The sequence below is a fragment of the Primulina eburnea genome, chromosome 6 (assembly GCF_022965805.1).
Source record: "Primulina eburnea isolate SZY01 chromosome 6, ASM2296580v1, whole genome shotgun sequence".
Lineage (NCBI taxonomy): Eukaryota > Viridiplantae > Streptophyta > Magnoliopsida > Lamiales > Gesneriaceae > Primulina > Primulina eburnea.
The window spans coordinates 33,060,582-33,082,138 of NC_133106.1; the positions used below are offsets into that span (position 1 = coordinate 33,060,582).

The 21,557-nt window shown below is 38.6% G+C and overlaps 1 protein-coding gene across 4 annotated transcripts in view; it reads right to left on the bottom strand.

Annotated features, from left to right (window-relative positions):
• Window positions 1-9,377, bottom strand: part of LOC140834432 (uncharacterized) — a 46,641-nt gene extending 37,264 nt beyond the window's left edge. For 2 of the 4 annotated variants that reach the window (XM_073199306.1, XM_073199305.1), the window contains exon 1: window positions 8,912-9,373. In XM_073199306.1, coding sequence (XP_073055407.1) covers window positions 8,912-9,264 — 353 coding nt within the window. In that variant the 5' untranslated portion in view covers window positions 9,265-9,373. Of the gene's footprint in view, window positions 1-8,167; window positions 8,580-8,911 lie in introns of all 4 variants that reach the window. The other 2 variants (XM_073199307.1, XM_073199308.1) reach the window with 2 other exon arrangements.
• Window positions 9,378-21,557: the final 12,180 nt, after the last annotated feature.

Below are 21,557 nucleotides of genomic sequence, written 5' to 3' on the forward strand. Positions count from 1 at the left end.
AAGTTATCTAATAAATGACCCAATAAAATGATCTAATTAATTATGGGTTTCCAAATTATTAAATAAATTGGTATGGTCCACTTTATGTGTAGAAACCCAGCCCAATTAGGTCTTCTATGATGCATGGGTTGAAGACTGTTAAGTTTATATAAGGTTATGGTCCCAAAGGCACTAAGAATATAACACATAATACATACGGCACATGTATTCTAGATCTCTCTCCTTCTCCCATCATAGGCAAGAATAAGGTGGTCGATTCTCTGTTGTCTTGGAAGATCCATAATTCTGACGCTATATCAATCAATGGATTCTGGTATGTGTTTACTGTTATTTATATTTTCTGATAATTCGACATGAATTCATGGCGTGTTGTGATATATGGATTTAATTACATGATTTATATATTTATTTTGTAAAATCTCCCAACAAGTGGTATCAGAACCACGTTCATGTTGAATTATTAGAATTTTGTTTATTGGTGGATCGAAACAGAAAATTTTGTGTTAAGAAATGAAATTTCAGGAATTTTGGTGTATGAAAAATTAGAAATCAACCGCGGTTGGAAATTCTCAACCGCTGATTTTCAACCGCTTATTCTTTAGATTTCAGCCGATTCATTTAAGAGACTTATTTATTGCTAAACGACATTCTCTGACCGGTTGTATGCATTCAAAACCTTGAAGTCAACAATCTCACATCGATTCCAAGGAAGATGTGCATTTATCTCTCCTTCCCAGAAAGGAAGTTCAGAGACAGGTTTCATGATCTGATGATATATGCACAGTCGCCTAAAGAAGAAAACCTCAAGTAAAGAGCCTCAAATTTATGATAAGCAAAAGGAAGATTAAATGCGGACATTTATTGCTTATAAATATGAAAGCGACTTATCTGTTTCAGGAGCTCAGGTTTACGTTAACAGTACTTTCTGACCGTTAGATCTTTTAGCTATATCATCTGGGAGGAATGCAAGATATTCATAAGCAAGCTACACAACTCTAACATCGATTGAAAAAGTTTCTCAGCTTGCCTTCATAGAGATCTTTGAGCGCTTTCACAGTCTACATTTTCCATTATCGCTCTTTTGAACGCAGCTCCACAGACACATATTTGATCATTTAAGGATCTTTTCGTGCTACCAAAACAATCTACTGTTCTATCAATAACCTGTGGTTATTTGATTAAAGTTTGGAAGTCTGGTGAACTAAAGGTTCTTAAAAATCCAGAAGTATAAAGTGATCACTAGGAGTTCCAAAACAGGCAATGGAATAAGTCCTGATTGGATTGGGCTGTTACAAACGTTTTGTAAAGTCAAAGTCTTTTAGTGGAATCCTTCCTACCAAAGGAAGAAAGGGTGACGTAGGAGTATTCAATCTCCGAACATCCATAAAAATATTGTGTCTCTTATCTTGTGCAAACTGTTATCTGTTATTCATATCCTTGTTGTTTAGATTGTCAAATATTTAAGAAATATCTGTCAAAAGGAAGTGAACCGTCTTCCGCACACTTTAGTGGTTCACCTCTTTCGACCGTTTGAGAAAGGAGTTTTTCGAACCGCCTAAAAACGGTTGAAAATACATTTTAAATAAGAAAATGTGAAATAGTTCATTCACCCCCCCCCCCCCCCCCCCTCTTAACTCTTTCTCGATCCTAACAATTAGTATCAGAGCAGGATCTTCTCAAACATTGACATCTCTTGAATCATATGGCATCTTTCAATAAAATCCCTATGTTCTCCAAAGAAGACTATGATGATTGGAAAATTCGCATGCAGGCACATCTAGCAGCACAGGATGACGATATGTGGTTTGTAATTACTGATGGACCAATGAAGATAATGAAAGCAAACACAGCTGTTGGTGTAGAATTTTGAATCTAAATAAATTCATGCTCTTTGGATCTAGAATTTTTCGATTTTTTTTTTTCATCCAAAAATCAGATTTATTTTCGAATTTTTTTAAAAAAAATCGAAAATTTCGAATTTCCGATTTCTGGAATAGTGCCGCCGGATTTTGGGCCAATTGAACGTTTTCCGGCCACTTTTCGGCGGCTATTATTTGGGCGTTTTCTTACCCATATCTTGGCGCCCTTATTAGTATCATTTATTGCTCCCAAACCACCGCGACGTGATCGTATTCGTGACCTGAATCTCGGACACTTTGGCAGCGCGAATTCAATCCGTTTTTGGAAGATTCTGATCGATTTATGGTAGATTTTTGGTCGGAGATGGTAGGGTATTGGTCGTCCGTTGTAAGGCGACTTCTGGTAACGGTCGCTGCCGAGTGGTATCGCTGGAGGAGGTGGCGGTGCCGATTTACGCGTTTAAGGTTAGAGTTTGGATTTTGGGATTGATTTTTGGGTTGAATTTAAGGCCTTATTTGGTTGTCCAAATTTTGAAATCCAGAATTTTAATCTTTTATTAAATTTTGACTTCCGCAATTCTGATTTGTGAAAATTAAATTCGACCATTTCAAAATTTAATTGCATGAAATAAAATTAATATGGAATTATTCATTATTTTATTGTCTTTGTTTATTTCGATAAAATATTTGTTGAAGAATAATTATAAGGTGGAAAATTTTTTATTTCTTGAATATTTGGTCTCTATGCTTTATTTGGCCCAATTAAGGTAAACTAAATTTTCTTGTGAAAATTTTAAGTTAAGTTGATATCTTGTATCTCAAATTTAGTTAAATTTGAACTACATGTTAATAAAGTGCTTTTTTGAGATATGTAGATATTGTTCAAGTTCAAAATAAATTGTGTTTCAATTTATGCGAAATATAGTCGGCTCAAAGGAAGACTATTTTTTGGCCAAATTTTAAACAGAATAGATGATTTTAAAGTACATCTAGATCTATGCGGAAATTAATTGGCCCAAAAGAAGATTATTTTCTGGCCAGATTTTAGATTCAATATATCTTTTTCAAGTGCATGTATATCTATGCGAAAAATAGCCGGCCCAAAGGAAGACTATTTTTGTAAGGTCCAGGAATTTAATTCACGTAACCTGACTGCATGCAATCTGGGATTTTATTTTAAATTATGTGTCTAATTATTTTATGCATTTTATGCAAAATTCATGCATTATAGGATTTAATTCTCAAAATTTTAAAAGTTCACTCATTAGGGTTTCTAGGTGCATTTCACGTTCGAACGAGGATCGGAGACCGGAGAAATTTCAGGAAAATTATTTTAATTACACGATTTATTTTTATAAATTAATTTAAAGCGTTTTTAAGTGCATTTTTCAAAAAATGAGAATTTTTGGTATTTTTACCCGCAAGATTTTAATTTTTAACGGTACGCAAATTTTATCGAATCGGGAGACTTTTTAAGGGTTCGACTATTAATTTCAAAACTTTTCAATACGAAATATTTTTCGGGAGTATGATTAGACTAATGGACCTATTTTTAAGCATATTAGGCTTAATTAACTTTTTAAATTCTTAATTTTCAAATTTGAGGTCCATTATCTATTATGCAACCATTAATTAATTGATTAGCTATCTAATTATTATATAATAATTCCTTAACCTTCCATAACCCTCCACAACCGATGAATGCCCCTCACGTTCCCCTCCTTTCGTGCCTATGATAGCAGGGGATGCCGTCCAGAAGCTGAGGCATTTTCTTGATGGACTGAGACCCACTCTCTGCCGGGACATCGTGCTGATGAGGCCGGCGAGTTATGATGAGGCCACTGCCTGCGCCTTTCAGGCAGAGCAGGCATTGCGAGACATTGACTATGAGATGCACAGAAAGAGACAACAGTCTCAGTCCAGTTCTCAGCCACAGAAGAGACAGTTTTCGGGGCAGCCGAGGCAGCAGGGGAAGCAGAGGCCCCAGGGACAGGGTAGGAGACCGCATCAGCAGCAGAGACCTCCTCAGGCGCCACGGGCGCCTAAGCCAGATGGTGGACAGTCGTGCACTCAGTGCAATAGGTTCCATTTCGGCGAGTGTCGGTGGGGAACATTCAAGTGCTTTGTTTGCGGACATGAGGGACATAAGGCGGCGGATTGCCCTAGGAACAAGGGCCCTACTACTGGCCGGGCTTATGTGATGCACGCCGAGGAAACGGAGGCAGCACCAGACTCGACACTGATTACCGGTAACCATTTTGTTTAAGGTTTTAATTTTTACATGATTGCTTGGGTTTAATGCTTGCTTGATGATTTACTTATTGGGATTGATAATGTAGTAGCCCGAATTCCAAATTGGGTAATTAACGGATTAATGGTGATTAAGAAGGTTTAATGTGTAATTTTGACCGTGGTCATGATCGGACGGACCGAAGATGGTTCGGTAGCACCGAAGGGTTCGGACGATCCGAAGTGGGTTCGGTGGATCCGATCATGAGGTGTCAAGAGTTGATCGACACGTCAGTTTACATGCAAGTTCGGATGATCCGAAGTGTAGGTTCGGTGGATCCGATCATGAGGTGTCAAGAGCCGATGGACACGTAGGAGTTCGGACGTTCCGAAGTAGGTTCGGTGGATCCGAACATAGCCTATAAATAGTGCTCGGATTTCCTCATTTTGCATTGCAAATTCTTGAGTTGTGTCTCATATTTGAGAGGTTTGGAAGGTTTCTAGGGTTAGTTGTCGGTCGAGCGATAGCCAAGAGCTGCCAGGATTGGTAGCGTAGCGACGCCTGAGTTACGAGGCAATCGACATCAAAGGGCTGTCGACGGACGAAGGTAAACCCTAAACCTTTGGTATTACTGGTTTTGCTAGTCGAGCATGGTAGTATTGTTCATTGGGTATGCTTTTGATGCGTAGGCTTGTTCTAGACCTGATTAGCGGTGTTGCGTAAGGCTAGGCTTGCTGTGATAGAGGTACGAAAGTACTATCCGAGATATCCTGGTCGAGTATACATCCTTATATGTGTTGCATGATTATGTGGTGCATTGATATATGTCATATGATGCATGCTATTATGTCACGTTTTATGATGCATGTTGCATTTCATGTTGAGCCGTATCTCCTTCGAGATAGCCTTTACTGTTGAGCTGTATCTCTTTCGAGATAAGCTATATCTTGTGGGGCCGCTCAGCCCTGTCTTGTCTTGCGGACGCATGGACACCGAGAGTACACAGTGGCCGACGGGTCGGGAGAGCTTCGGTGATCCGGGACATTTTTGGTCCACGTCTGTTCTTGTAGTGGATGCAGTGACCCAGAGGAGTACCGCGCGGCACTATCCACTTGGCGCCTCTAGACTGAGCATTTTGAGATCCTTTGTTACTCCTGTTTCTTGACTACCCTGGTATCATATCATAGCATGTGCATTTCATATAGGCTTGTATACTCATGCTTTTGTACTGGGCGTTCTTATCGCTCACGTCCTCGGTTTTGTTTATCTTGGACACCCCATTCCCACGGGGCAGGCCTCAGGTTGGACAGCTCAGGAAGAGCAGGAGGAGGACAGTGAGTGGCTGGTTGGTTTAATTTTCAGTACTATTCTTTTCGATATGGTTGTACCGTATATTTCATTTTAGTTCGAGTTGTTCTGGATTTCGATTGGGTTGTATAACTATCGTTTGTTGGCCTTTTCCGCAATTATCTCTGATTGTTATTAATTAAGTTAGTTGCATGCTTAGTTCTTGATTAGTAGGTGATTCTGGAACGGGTCACTACAGATAACCTTGAAGAAATTAGGATGCATGCTCTACCTAATTGGAATTAAGAATTTAATTGTTTGATCTGAGAATTTTAGGGACCCAATTGTAACAAATAGGGGTGTTCAAACTTCAGATAAAACCGAAAAATCGAAAATCCAAACCGAAAAAACCGAACACTAAACCGAACCGAAAACCGAATGTTATAATTCGGATATAAATGTTAGTGGGAGTGAGTAAATTAGAAAGTCAATATTGAGAAATATATATTGATGTTTATGTGTACGTATGTGCTGGTATAAATTTTATCATGTGGTAATCTCATTCGAATTTATAGAGAACATTGTTTAGATATTGTGAACATCATTAGAATGTTGGGCAGATATTTAATAAACCCGACATTGGATTATCAATCAGGTTATGCGGTACATAAAGTGAACTAAAGATTTTATGCTCACACATCGAAAATCTGACATTTGGAAATAGTTGGATATTTGAAATCCGAATAAAGTTGCGGAATTTTATCAACGTTAATGATCATTGGTCTAAGAAACCATTGAGGATCAATTGTGATAATAAAGCCGCTATATTATACTTAAAGAACAACTGAAACTTGTCGAAGTCAAAATATATTGATATGAAGTTTCCAGTTGGAAGGAAATAATTCAGAGTGGTTATGTGTCAATTGAGCATGTTATTGCAAACTCTATAATTGCGAATGTGTTTGTCATGGGTTGGCCACCCAAGATTTTTTGGGCATGTGACACACATTGGTGTTGTCCATATAGTTGATATGCCTGTACAATGAGAGTTTGTATTCGGTTTAAGCATTGGCTCATTTGACATGATTTGAGTTTCTGTACAGACTAAGGTTTATTTGAATTACTCTGAAATAAAGTGATGACTTTCATTGTTGTTTAACATTTGGTTGAAAGTCTGTTATTGGACTCTTTGAGTCATTAAGAGGACCAGTTGGAAATACAGGTTTTATTCTGGGATCACATTTATGTATTTCCATGTTACACATCCATACTTGATCTATGTTATTGATTATGCTAATATTGTGATCATTGATGGGTCTAGTGATTTTAAATGTAGCGATGAATGCTTTGGTTCGATATTGGTATAATCGATAGACCAGATTGTTAAGGAATAATTTGGTTTAGACAGCAAGAGCTCAATACAGTTTTTGCATGTACAATATCCAGATAACTTATGTGGCCCAAGTGAGAGATTGTTAGAATTATTTTGTGGGCTCACATAAATTAATTAATTATACCTGGACAAGTTATCTAATAAAGGACCCAATAAAATGATCTAATTAATTATGAGTTTCCAAAGTATTAAATAAATTGGTATGGTCCACCTTATGTGTAGAAACCCAGCCCAATTAGGTCTTCTATGATGGGTTGAAGACTGCTGAGGTTATATAAGGTTATGGTCCCCAAAGCACATAGAATATAACATAGAATACATACGGCACACGTATTCTAGATCTCTCTCCTTCTCCTATCAAAGGCAAGAATAAGGTGGTCGATTCTCTGTTGACTTGGAAGATCCATAACTCTGACGCTATATGAATCAATGGATTCTGGTATTTCTTTACTGTTATTTATATTTTCTGATAATTCGACATGAATTCTTGGCGTGTTGTGATATATAGATTTAATTACATGATTTATAGATTTATTTTGTTAAATCTCCAACAAAATTATCTAAAATAACGTCCCATTTGGCATCAACTCCACAAGACCATGGGTAACCATCTCTCTCATTTTGTCATCATTTTCATTTCTTATATTATAATATTTATAGATATATATGACAAGAAAGAACATGGATGATTTAATAAAATATAGCAATAGACATAAGATTTAAGAGTGTAAGAGGCAGCAAATATTTGTGTGGCAAGTCCAGTATTTACACACAACCTAGCTCCCTTTGATCTAATAGCACCATCCGATCCCTCCCTCAAATAGGAGAAATTAAAAGTTTTATTCCTATTGTTGTGATATCCCTTAGCCCGAAGAGTAAAAAAAATAAACATAGAAGAGCAAAATCACAAAGAGCTAAACATATATGACCAAAAAAAATTAAATTTTCTCGATATATTAAAAACCTAATTTCTATATCAAAGTTTCTTTCCATTTTGTTAATCTTCATCAAGAGGGCCACGCATGAATTTCTTAGCGTATCTCCTTCAATTTATAGTATAGGCATATACAGAGCTAGAGGGCATATTATGACTAAACAAACTTAATTTGGATCTAATGTGGCTCTTTTCTAATTTCTTGAAATATCCCTTTTCTATTTTTATTTTATTGGCATGTATTATTTTGATGTCAACTTTTGATATATTTGATTTGATATGCTACTTTTCTTATTTCCTAAAACACTAATCTTTCGTAATCTAGAAAAATACTACTCTTTCTAATATCAGTATTAATTTTCAATCTATATTAATTTTCAATCTATGTTACTGATCCCTTCATTCATATATTTATGCTTAACTATATTTTCACATATATTAAGAAAAGAAATTAACCGAAGTACCATCAGTGTACTCAGATCCAGCTCCGCCGCTCAACGCCTCGACTGCGCTTCGTCTGCCTTCCCAACCAGTACCGTCTCTTTGATCTTCTCCGCCGTCTGCTTCGCCCGGTCTCCTACACTCTGTGCTGCGTCCGCCGCGCCATCCACCACCTTCTCGGTGTTCTCCTTCGCTCCATGAGCAACGCCCTTATAAGTCGTATCCGCCACATTCCCGGCAGCTTCCTTCGTCTTGTCCACAACCGTTGTCGCAACTCCCTTACCCCTTCCCTCCGCTTCGTGCGCTTTATCTTTCGCTCTGTCGGCCGCATCTCCGGCGGAGGTCTGACTCTTATTCTTTACCTCATTAGCCTTGAATCCGCAGCTCAAAACAATAACCCTTTTCCTGTGACTGTAGTCTCTGCGAGGAAGTCCACTAAAGCCCACAGCGAAAGCTATTAATTCATGGATCCTTACCGCGGTAAAAATTCATGTGTGGAACTCAAAATCCTCACACACGCATGCAGAAATTGAGGTGGCTTTTAATGCATTGCTTGGTTTAATTTAATTATACTGCCAAGTATGGAACTCAAAATTCTCATTACCATTCAACAGAATTGTAATGCAAGAATTCTCTATTGAAATATATTGTATGAAGAAGGGGCGGATCTTCCACAGGTATAGGGCATATTTATGTGTATAGATATTTCTTTATTTGTACATAGAATTATAGTCTAATGTACTTTATTTAAATTTGACGTAACGTACCCCAAGCGTAAGATATCATCCGCGAGCCCCTCTGCTGGAACTCCGCGCACGGTCAACGTTTTAGTGTTATCATTCATCTCGAAAATTAGCTCCACATATTGAATAAAGTTCTCCGGTGTGAGGCTTCGAAGGGCTTTGTCTTCGCCAACAAAAATGACAATCTCAGAGCTACGGCGAGAATCTCGATTGCGGTCCTGGTATACTGTAGCTGGGAAGTCGCGCTTCACGCTATTCGGATCGAGCCGTGTCTCATGGCCGTAATGACCTTCAGCGGCGGCCTCTTGAGCCTCCCTCAAGTAGACGATTCTGTTGATGTTGTTTGTCAGCACTAGTTGACGATATATCAACGACATCGCGGAGCTGAACTTCGAGTGAGAAATCAATCCGTGATTTTAAACAGAGACAGAGTCGAACACTAAGGGCATCTCCAATGAAAAGTCATTTTGGTGCAGAGTTGAATGCTCCAATGAGGTGCTCTCTTTTGCACTAGGCGCCAAATCTGATGCAATAATTTTCATTTTTTTAATAAAATTATTTGTTTTTAATAATAATATATTTAACATAAAAAAAGTAATTATAATTATTTATTAATTTTTTTTTTTGAAGAATAATTATTTATTAATTTTATAAGTAAATATTTAATTATTGATTTTTTAATATTTATTTATTTATGTTAATTATTAATAATTAAGGAATATTTCGACAATATTTTTTTGTGTAAGATTTGAAATAAATGAGTTGGAAATGGATGTTGTATTTGGTGCAAAAATCACACTATTTTAATGTAAACTTTGTATCAAAATAGATATTGTGTTTGGAGATGGTCTAAGGACATCTGAAATGTCACCATATATATACACATATATATTTTGTGTTAGATGATAATATATATATATATAAATATATATATATATATATATATATATATATATATATATATTGTAATGCTCGAAAATTAATTATTGTTAATTAACGATTATTGAGTTATAATTCAAGGTGATTATAAAAAGATTAACCGAGACACGATTTGAGATAACGTGTGAAAAGATGTATGTTCGAGGATGAAATCTTGTGCGCGACCCAGCCGGGCGCATATGCGCGAGATGTCCAGAGAGTCTCGCGCATATTCGCGACGTGTATCCGCGCATATGCGCGAGGGTACCCGAGAGTTGGGTAAAATGAGCAATGGCCTCGAGCTTATGCGCCGAGTAGGGGCGCGCATATGCGCGAGGTGCTCTGCATGTCCGCGCCGAGGATTAAGTCTTGCGCATATGCGCGAGAAAGGTACGCGCATATGCACGAGAAGCTCAGGATGAATTTTGAGGGAGACACGTAGCAATAACATGCAATATATATATATATATATATATATATATATATATATATATATATATGTATATATTTATATATGTTGAACCATTATTTTCCTTCAGAATTATACGCAAGAAATCGAGAAAAGGTTTTTGGAAAAAATCCTTACGTTTTTTGTGAGAAATCCGTCCGTCCGATTTTGAATCCGACTTCAGTACTGGGTTCCTATCGACGTAGGCTACAAAACTGGACGTAAGTTTTGCTACGTTTTGATATGTTTTGAAATTATGATGTTGTCAGAATTGAATGGAATTCATATATGATGTTCTTGGAATGCTAGATATCGTAGAATCGAAGTCAGATTAAGAAACGGACTGATTATGGAATTGTTATGATTTTCTGAAGTTAATTGACTGAGATATGATATCAAATTGTATCGGTAGTGATTATGAGTTGAGGGCATTAGTATCTGGTGATGTGTATTGACCGGGATATCGGGATTGTGCGGTTATACCGTTAATTTTGAATTATTGATCAGATTGGTATCGATTTAGGCAGTATATTGAAATGATATTATTGATATTGCCAGTGCCAATTGACAGAGTTTGAATTCCAGACCGAAACTACGAACGAAAGGTATAAGTCAATGTGGTATTGGGACATCGACTCAAGTAGGATGTACTTGAGTTTCCCTAAAACACATACTTATTATTATGTTTTATGATTGTGATTATTGATTTGATTAAATGTCTGTTCTATGGATTTATAGGAGCATGCATTAGACGAGTAATCTTGTGACAGAAGTACCTGATAGTGGTGGGTAGCTATGGGTACATTGCACGATGTCACAAGATAGTGTATTGACGATAGGACCACAGTCTATGATAGATAGATTAGGACACTGGATGTTTGGTTATATCGACTTGGATAGAACTGAAGTCTTTTCTATTACTGTTGGTCGATATAGGAATACCAACGTCTCAACATCCGGGTGTTTTGGTTATATCGACGTGGATAGAACTGGAGTCTTTTCTATTACTGTTGGTCGATATAGGAATACCACATCTGGAAACCAGGATCCCTAGACTAGGATTGAGTCTAGTCTGAGTCGTGGAGTCACGAGCATTGTCGACAGTTTGATATTGATTATTTTTCATCTTTTGATATATATTGCTGTTATCTGTCCATGCTTTTATGTTTAGCATATGATTGCATGTTTCGTTGATTTATACTGGGATTAATTCTCACCGGAATTATCCGGCTGTTGTCTTGTTTGTATGTGTACTTGACAACGGGTGGGACAAGATCAGGGTCCAGGAGATGACGAGAGATCGTGATAGAGTGGAGACTTTGGACTCTGATGTATATAGGGTTTGGCACTTGATAATTAGATGTGGAACCTTAGTTTTTACTGATTTGTAGACGGTACAGGACTTATACTTTATGTTATACTTAGTTGTATATTAATTTGATTTAACTACATTTCGCATTAAAAAGAAAAAAAAATTATGACTCTAATTACTTGATTAATATATTGATCCTGATGACGATTAAGAATTGATTAGCGTCCGGGTCCCCAAAACAGGTGGTATCAGAGCGATAGATCCTTGAGATTGAGATAGGAGCTAGTGAGCGGGGTAGATTGAGGTTTTCTTTCCTGTTTTTGATTGCTAGCATGATTTATTGTTTTAATATATATTTACCTGAAATATCTGATTTTGATATGGTATTATGTATTATCTAGAATGGATCAGCTGTAAGATGATCCGAGGAGGATTGAAACTGATCTGCTGCAATTGGATTACTAATCCATTTAATTATCAGATATGCCTTCGAGAAGAGTACCAGAACAGGGTAACACGTCCAATCCTCCAATGGACATTACAGCTACTCCAATGGAGACATTGTTAAAAAGGTTTCAGTCTTTCCATCCACCGACTTTGAAGGGAACGGAGAATTCCGTGGAGTGTGAGAGTTGGTTGGGCGATATCGAGATGATGTTCGAATATTTGGAGTATACTGACGAGCGGAGGGTGAAATTGATAGGACACCAGTTACACGACGTTGCTAAAAACTGGTGGATCACAACAAAACGGGCATTGGAACACCGAGGTACGATAATTACCTGGAATGTGTTTAAAACTGAATTATATTAGAGGTTCTTTCCAGTGTCTTACAGAAAGGACAAGGGAGCCGAATTTGTCAACTTGAGACAGGTCCAGCTTAACATTGAGGAATATGTGGCCAAATTCTCTTCACTGCTGCGATTTGCTCCCCACGTAGCCGAGCATGATGAGGCCGTTGCGGACCAGTTCATAAATGGCCTAAATCCGGAAATATTTACGTTGGTAAACACAGGGCGACTGAATAATTTTATTGATTCCCTGAATCGAGCCAAGGGAGCTGAAGCCGGTCTGATGAGACAGAGAGGAGCTTCGTTTATGCTTCCAGCACCGGGACCACAACAACCACCTCCTCGATTCGAAGGTGGTAGCAGCAGTGGCGGAAAGAAGGATTTCTTGAAAGCTAGAGGGAAGCAATTCAAGAAGTCCGGAAGCAGTTCTTCTAGCTCTGGGAGTCCTCGACAGAGCCAGAGCTATACTGGACCTATTTACAATACTTGTGGAGGGAAGCATCCCACTGAGCAGTGCCGAGGAGTATTTGGCAGCTGCCGTATCTGCAAACAACAAGGACACTTTGCCCGAGTGTGTCCACATAGAGGTGCCCAGGGATCCCAGGCAGCTGAGTCATCTGGATCAGTGGCTCAGACCGGCAGACGACCATCTGTTGTGCATTTTTTTCAGCCAGCACCGTCTACTCAGTCACAGCAGAGGCCAGGAGGAAGCCAGACAGTGAGCTAGCCTCCTAGATAGCAGGCCCGAGTTTTTGCTTTGACCCAGAAGCAGGCACAGGATGCACCTGATGATGGTGTGGCATGTAACTATTTTATTTCCGGTTATCTTGCATACGTATTGATTGATACTAGTGCATCGCATACTTTTATTTCTGAGAGGTTTGCATTGAGTCATGCATTACCTATTGAGTCATTGTCTGCAGTAGTGTCTGTTTCTTCCCCGTTAGGGACATGTTTGATATCGGTGAAGTCTGTGAAATCTTGTATACTGCAGTACGATGGGCATACAATTGAGTTAGACTGTATTGTGCTTGGTTTATCTGAATTTGATTGCATTATCGGTATCGATATGTTGACCAAGTACCGAGCTACAGTTGATTGTTTCCACAAGATAGTGAGATTCAGACCTGAGATGGCTGAGGAGTGGAAATTTTACTGTAAAAGTTCTCGAGCTTGGATGCCTTTGATATCTACGATGAATATGACTCGATTATTGCAGAAAGGAGCGGATGGATTCCTGGTATATTCAGTTGATTTACTGAAGTCGAGCCCATCATTGGCGGACTTGCCAGTGGTGTGTGAGTTTGCTGATGTCTTTCCAGATGAGATTCCTGGATTGCCTCCGATTCGAGAGATAGACTTCAGCATTGAGTTAATGCCAGGAACAGTTCCGATTTCTAGGGCTTCGTACAGGATGGCACCGATCAAGTTGAAAGAGTTGAAAGGACAGTTGGAGGATTTACTGGCCAAGGGGTATATCAGACCGAGTGTATCTCCTTGGGGTGCTCCAGTACTGTTCGTGAGGAAGAAAGACGGTTCCATGAGACTTTGTATTGATTACCGGCAACTGAATAAGTCAACGGTAAAGAATAAATTTTCATTGCCTCGTATTGATGATTTATTTGATCAGTTGCAGGGTTCTTCGGTGTATTCCAAGATCGATCTAAGATCTGGATACCATCAATTGAGAGTCAGGGATTCTGATATCTCAAAGACAACATTCAGAACCAGGTATGGACACTATGAATTTATTGTCATGCCATTTGGTTTGACGAATGCACCAGCGGTATTTATGGGATTAATGAACCGTGTGTTTCAAAAATATCTCGATGATTTTGTGATTATTTTCATCGATGATATTTTGATCTATTCAAAGAATGTGATGGAGAATGCTGAACACTTAAGAACTGTGTTGAGAATTTTGAGGGCGGAGAAACTGTTGGAACTTTTCAAGTTCGCAATCTTTGCTTAATTTTGATGCTAACAAAACTTGTTATTTTGTTTCTAATAATCTACCTTAGTGTGCAGTAAGCTGGAACTGAAATAATCAGTTACGAGCCAAAACTAAAGCTGTCGAGGAATGCTAACTGAAGACGTCCAACTGATCGCGTAAACTGAAAACAGTAGAACTGAAGTGCCAATTGAAAACTAGTTCAACTGAATGTCCAGCTGATGAGCAGTTCAGCAGAAGACCTTCAGAAGCCCGGCCAGCTGATGAAGTGTTCAACTGATGAAGAGCCCAGCTGACCAGTTCAACTGAAAGAGTGAAATCAGTTCAACTGATTTCACCAGCCCAACAGAAGACCAGTTCAACTGACCAGTTGAAAGCATCAGTCAGAGTCAATCAGTTGCAGATCAAGACAAGCTTAATAATGGAATCCAGCTAAGCACGAAGGTACAAAAGCTATTGTACTACCACAGTACAATAAGAGACGTTGCATCAGAGCTTAAAGCCAAAAGTTCCGGAAAGATGTCGAGGAACAAATTCAAAATGCAACGGACACATTATTGAGTCTTACTGTACGGTCAGCCAAACGCCTATAAATAGAAGCTGAAGTTCAGTGAAGACTAACACTGAGAAAAACGAGAACAGAGAACAAGGGCACGCTTATTACATATCAGCTTGTTAGAAGCAATCAGCCCAGAGGGAACACTTCATTGTATTATCAGCTTAGATTAGAAGCCTTTTTCCCTCAGTGTGTGAGAACACTTTCGGGTAGTGTTCATTGATCAGTTCTCACACACACACACACACACTCACTCATCATCTCAGATTCCGTCTTGCACACAGACGTAAAACATGTGTATGTAGTCTTTCTCACGTAGACGTTAAAGAAGTGTTGACTGGAAGGTGATGCCTTCAGTTTAGAACTAGGAGTTCAGTTAGGCAGTGGGTAAGTCCTAAGCTGGGTGGGTTTGTACAAAGGTTTGTATAAATCAAAGTTTTCTAGTGTATCCTACCCGAGGAGGTAGAAGGGGTGACGTAGGAGCAGTTGAAGTCTCCGAACATCCATAAACATATCTTGTGTTTTGTTTTCAGTCTAACTGTTTAACTGTGTTGTTTTTAATTGTTTCATCAGTCCAGCTGATATCAGTTCAGTTCTGTCCATAACCGAACTGATATAAGCTCTAACTGACTTCTTTTCTTCAGTTAACCAGTTGCACAAGATATATAAAATTGATCAGTTTGTTTTCTTAACGAAGGATTATTTCGAGTATTTTCCGCTTGGTTTGAACACCAAACTCGATCTAATTCATCGGTGTATTTATTCTTAGAACACGAGCTATTGCAGCTCATTGGTAGATTAGTCAGAAGGGTCAACGACTGATGCACAGCTTCGTAACTGATGTTCAGTCGGGGCCCCCATAACCGATCCTGACAACTGGTATCAGAGCTTGATGTTCTAAGAAAGACATTTGAAAAACTGATCTAAAATGTTTTTAAAATATTTGTAAAATGTTTTAAAGTATTTTAAATTTGTTTTAAAATGGTATTTAAAATGGTTTTCAAAACCCTTTTAAAAATTTTATATCTCACGTGTTTTTCTGAGAAGAGAGGATTGGTTCTGCAATTAATATTGTAGCCACTTCGCTCTAATCCGATTTTCTTATTTTAGCAGCTTGCAGGTTTTGAGGTCAACTGACAGGAGAACAGCAAAACTGATATGCGAACAAGATTTCAGTTGCAAGCCTACCAGTTAAACTGATCAACAGACGAAACCCAACTACCAGCTGAAACTGATGAGTTAACTGGAGCTTAATCATCAGAAGTGCCGCCGCTTAACTGCCATATCAGATCAGGAGAAATGATCAATGCGGTTCAGCAATCAGTTGAGTCCAGTTTGCATCAGCTAAACCAGTTGGCTAGCACAGGACCTCAAGTTCAAAGCAGTTAGCTGTTCATCTATCAAAAGGAAATTAAGACTTTGCAGTCTTTCAAGGATTCAAGGCAACCGATAGTTGGTACATTTAGTTCTATTATGTGTAAACTGATTGATAACTGATGTTGTTTAAAATCCAGCTAAATGTAGTAGCAGTTTTCCCTTACATAACTGGTGTGCTTAATTGTAATACAAGGGAAGTTTATTTGTTTAAATGAACATCATGTTATTCAGTTTGTTTAAATGTATCTGAACTGATAATCCCAGTTTCGTGTAGCCTTAAACTGCTTGCATGATTATTGCTGCTTTAAAATAATTTTAAAATCGTGTGACTATTTATATTTTTAAGGGGGAGTTTTCCTTTAAATTCATATTTTAAAATGATTTTTCAATTCAGTTGTTGAGGGGGAGTTTTTTTTTAAAAAAATATTTTTCAAATTTGTTATCCCTCAAACTGAAATTATCTTAGTTTCTTTTTAAATTGTTTTTCTTATTAATTCAGTTAGTAAGGGGGAGCATTCACTCCTGGAACTGAATTTTTGTTTTGATTGCTTAAATGTTTTTGATTCTCACAAAGGGGGAGAATCATATCACTTTAACTGTTCAAGTTTTGTGATCATCAAAAAGGGGGAGATTGTTGGAACTTTTCAAGTTCGCAATCTTTGCTTAATTTTGATGCTAACAAAACTTGTTATTTTGTTTCTAATAATCTACCTTAGTGTGCAGTAAGCTGGAACTGAAATAATCAGTTACGAGCCAAAACTAAAGCTGTCGAGGAATGCTAACTGAAGACGTCCAACTGATCGCGTAAACTGAAAACAGTAGAACTGAAGTGCCAATTGAAAGACTAGTTCAACTGAATGTCCAGCTGATGAGCAGTTCAGCAGAAGACCTTCAGAAGCCCGGCCAGCTGATGAAGTGTTCAACTGATGAAGAGCCCAGCTGACCAGTTCAACTGAAAGAGTGAAATCAGTTCAACTGATTTCACCAGCCCAACAGAAGACCAGTTCAACTGACCAGTTGAAAGCATCAGTCAGAGTCAATCAGTTGCAGATCAAGACAAGCTTAATAATGGAATCCAGCTAAGCACGAAGGTACAAAAGCTATTGTACTACCACAGTACAATAAGAGATGTTGCATCAGAGCTTAAAGCCAAAAGTTCCGGAAAGATGTCGAGGAACAAATTCAAAATGCAACGGACACATTATTGAGTCTTACTGTACGGTCAGCCAAACGCCTATAAATAGAAGCTGAAGTTCAGTGAAGACTAACACTGAGAAAAACGAGAACAGAGAACAAGGGCACGCTTATTACATATCAGCTTGTTAGAAGCAATCATCCCAGAGGGAACACTTCATTGTATTATCAGCTTAGATTAGAAGCTTTTTTCCCTCAGTGTGTGAGAACACTTTCGGGTAGTGTTCATTGATCAGTTCTCACACACACACACACACACTCACTCATCATCTCAGATTCCGTCTTGCACACAGACGTAAAACATGTGTATGTAGTCTTTCTCACATAGACGTTAAAGAAGTGTTGACTGGAAGGTGATGCCTTCAGTTTAGAACTAGGAGTTCAGTTAGGCAGTGGGTAAGTCCTAAGCTGGGTGGGTTTGTACAAAGGTTTGTATAAATCAAAGTCTTCTAGTGTATCCTACCCGAGGAGGTAGAAGGGGTGACGTAGGAGCAGTTGAAGTCTCCGAACATCCATAAACATATCTTGTGTTTTGTTTTCAGTCTAACTGTTTAACTGTGTTGTTTTTAATTGTTTCATCAGTCCAGCTGATATCAGTTCAGTTCTGTCCATAACCGAACTGATATAAGCTCTAACTGACTTCTTTTCTTCAGTTAACCAGTTGCACAAGATATATAAAATTGATCAGTTTGTTTTCTTAACGAAGGATTATTTCGAGTATTTTCCGCTTGGTTTGAACACCAAACTCGATCTAATTCATCGGTGTATTTATTCTTAGAACACGAGCTATTGCAGCTCATTGGTAGATTAGTCAGAAGAGTCAACGACTGATGCACAGCTTCGTAACTGATGTTCAGTCGGGGCCCCCATAACCGATCCTGACAGAAACTATATTCTAAACTGTCGAAATGCGAGTTCTGGTTGAAACAGGTGGTATTTCATGGGCATATTATATCCGGAGATGGGATATCCGTTGATCCCAGTAAGGTTGAGGCAGTGATTTCTTGGCCGAGACCGACATCTGTACCAGAGATACGCAGCTTTATGGGTTTGGCATGATATTATCGCCGATTCATTAAAGATTTTTCGAGTATTGCCAAACCAATTACACAGTTAACTCAAAAGAATGCTCCATTTGTTTGGTCTGAGGAATGTGAGACCAGTTTTCTCGAATTAAAGAAGAGATTGACCAGTGCTCTAGTGTTGACTATCCCGTCAGGTACTGGTGATTTTGTTGTTTATTGTGATGCATCTCACCGCAGATTGGGTGGTGTTTTGATGCAGCGGGGGCATGTGATTGCTTATGCCTCGAGACAGCTGAAATCCCATGAATCTCGTTATCCAATTCATGATCTTGAATTGGCAGCCATCGTCTTTGTATTAAAGATATGTCGACATTATCTGTACGGTGAGAAGTTTGAGATCTATTCTGATCACAAAATCTTGAAATATTTGTTTTCAAAATTTGAATTGAATATGAGGCAGCGAAGATGGCTTGATTTGCTTAAAGATTTCGATTGTGAAATCAAATACTACCCAGGAAAATCCAATGTAGCAGCTGATACACTGAGTCGAAAGGTATGTTCTTTATCCTTATCGACTATGGGTGTTTCGAATTTGATTGAAGACTGCTGTTTGTCTGGATTAGTATTTGAGACAGATCGGAGACCTATGAGATTATATACTATTCAAGCTGAACCAGAATTGATTTTGAGAATTAAAGCAGCTCAGAAAGTTGATCAGAATATACAGAAATCGATTGCGATGGTCAGAACTGGACATCGATCGGAATATCAGGTTCAAAATGGTATTTTGTATGTGAATAATCGTCTTGTTGTGCCGAATGTTTCGGATTTAAGACAGCGAATACTGACAGAAGCACACAACAGTCGTTTTAGCATTCATCCTTGTGGCAGGAAAATGTATAATGATTTGAAGACACAGTATTGGTGGAAACAAATGAAGACTGATGTTGCAGAATTTGTTTCCAAGTGTCTGAATTGCCAACAGGTAAAGGCAGAAAGGAAGAAACCTGGAGGACTGTTACAAAGTTTGTCCATTCCTGAATGGAAATGAGATCACATTTCCATGGATTTTGTGACACAGTTACCAAGATCCTCTCGAGATTGTGATGCGATTTGTGTCGTGATTGATCGGTTGACCAAATCTGCATGTTTCATTCCATACAAAATGACGTACAGATACGATCAGATGGCCGATATCTATGTCAAGGAAGTGGTTAGATTGTACGGAGTGCCGAAGTCGATTGTCTCAGACCGTGATCCTCGGTTTACTTCGCACTTCTGGCAGAGCCTGCAGCAAGCTCTCGGTACGAAGTTACATCTGAGTATCGCATATCATCCTCAGACTGACGGACAGTCAGAGCGGACAATTCAGACATTGGAAGATATGTTGAGGGCTGTAGTGCTTGATTTTAGCACTAACTGGCAAGATGCATTGCCTCTTTGCGAGTTTTCGTACAACAACAGCTATCAAACGAGTATCGAGATGGCTCCATTCGAAACTTTGTACAGAAAGAAATGCCGATCCCCGTTATATTAGGATGATATCTCTGAAGTTCCTGAGACTGGACCTGATATGATCAAAGATATGACGGAAAAAGTGAAATTGATTCAAAAGAAAATGAAGGCAGCTCAGAACCGACAAGCCAAATATGCCAACCTTCGACGACGACCGTTGGTATTTGAGGTAGGAGACCGAGTATTCCTGAAGATTTCTCCTTTTAAAGGTGTGGTTAGATTTGGAAAGAAAGGGAAATTGTCTCCACGATATGTTGGTCCTTATAAGATTCTGGAAAAGATAGGAGATCGTGCCTATCGACTCGCCTTGCCGCCTTCATTATCTGGAATACATGATGTTTTTCATGTATCTATGCTGCGGAAATATCTCCCTGATGATTCTCACGTTATACAGCCAGACGAGACCGAGCTGGATGAGACATGGAGTTATGTCGAGAAACCGATTCGGACTATCGATCGTAAAGAAAAACAGCTCCGAACGAAGACGATTCCTCTTGTGAAGGTTCAGTGGACTCGTCATGGTGTCGAAGAAGCCACTTGGGAGACTGAATCAGATATGAGACAAGAATTCTCAGCATTATTTCACTGATGTAAATTTTTATTCGGTTGTAATTACATTCCTTTTTAATGATATGATTTGACTATCTATGATTTCGAGGACGAAATCATATCTTAGGGGGGGAGAAATGTAATGCCCGAAAATTAATAATTGTTAATTAACGATTATTGAGTTGTAATTCAAAGTGATTATAAAAGGATTAACCGAGACACGATTTGAGATAACGTGTGAAAAAATGTATGTGCGAGGATGAACTCTCGCGCATATGCGCGACCCAGCTGGACATCTCGTGCATATGCGCGACGTGTATCCGCGCATATGCGCGAGGGTACCCGAGAGTTGGGTAAAATGAGCAATGGCCTCGCGCATATGCGCCAAGTAGGGGCACGCATGTGCGCGAGGTGCTGTGCATGTACGCGCCGATGATTAAGTCTCGCACATATGCGCGAGAAAGGTACGCGCATATGCGCGAGAAGCTCAGGATGATTTTTGAGGGAGACACGTATCAATTACATGCAATATATATATATATATATATATATATATATATATGTGTTGAAACGAGCCATTCGTTTCCTTCAGAATTATACGCAAGAAATCGAGAAAAGATTTTTGGAAAAGAGTGAAAAATCCTTACGCCTTTTGTGAGAATTCCGTCCGTCCGATTTTGAATCCGACTTCAGTACTGGATTCCTATCGACGTAGGCTACAAAACTGGACGTAAGTTTTGCTACGTTTTGATATGTTTTGAAATTATGATGTTGTCAGAATTGAATGGAATTCATATATGATGTTCTTGGAATACTAGACATCGTAGAATCGAAGTCAGATTAAGAAACAGACTGATTATGGAATTGTTATGATTTTCTGAAGTTAATTGACTGAGATATGATATCAAATTGTATCGGTAGTGATTATGAGTTGAGGGCATTAGTATCTGGTGATGTGTATTGACCGGGATATCGGGATTGTGCGGTTATACCGTTAATTTTGAATTATTGATAAGATTGGTATCGATTTAAGC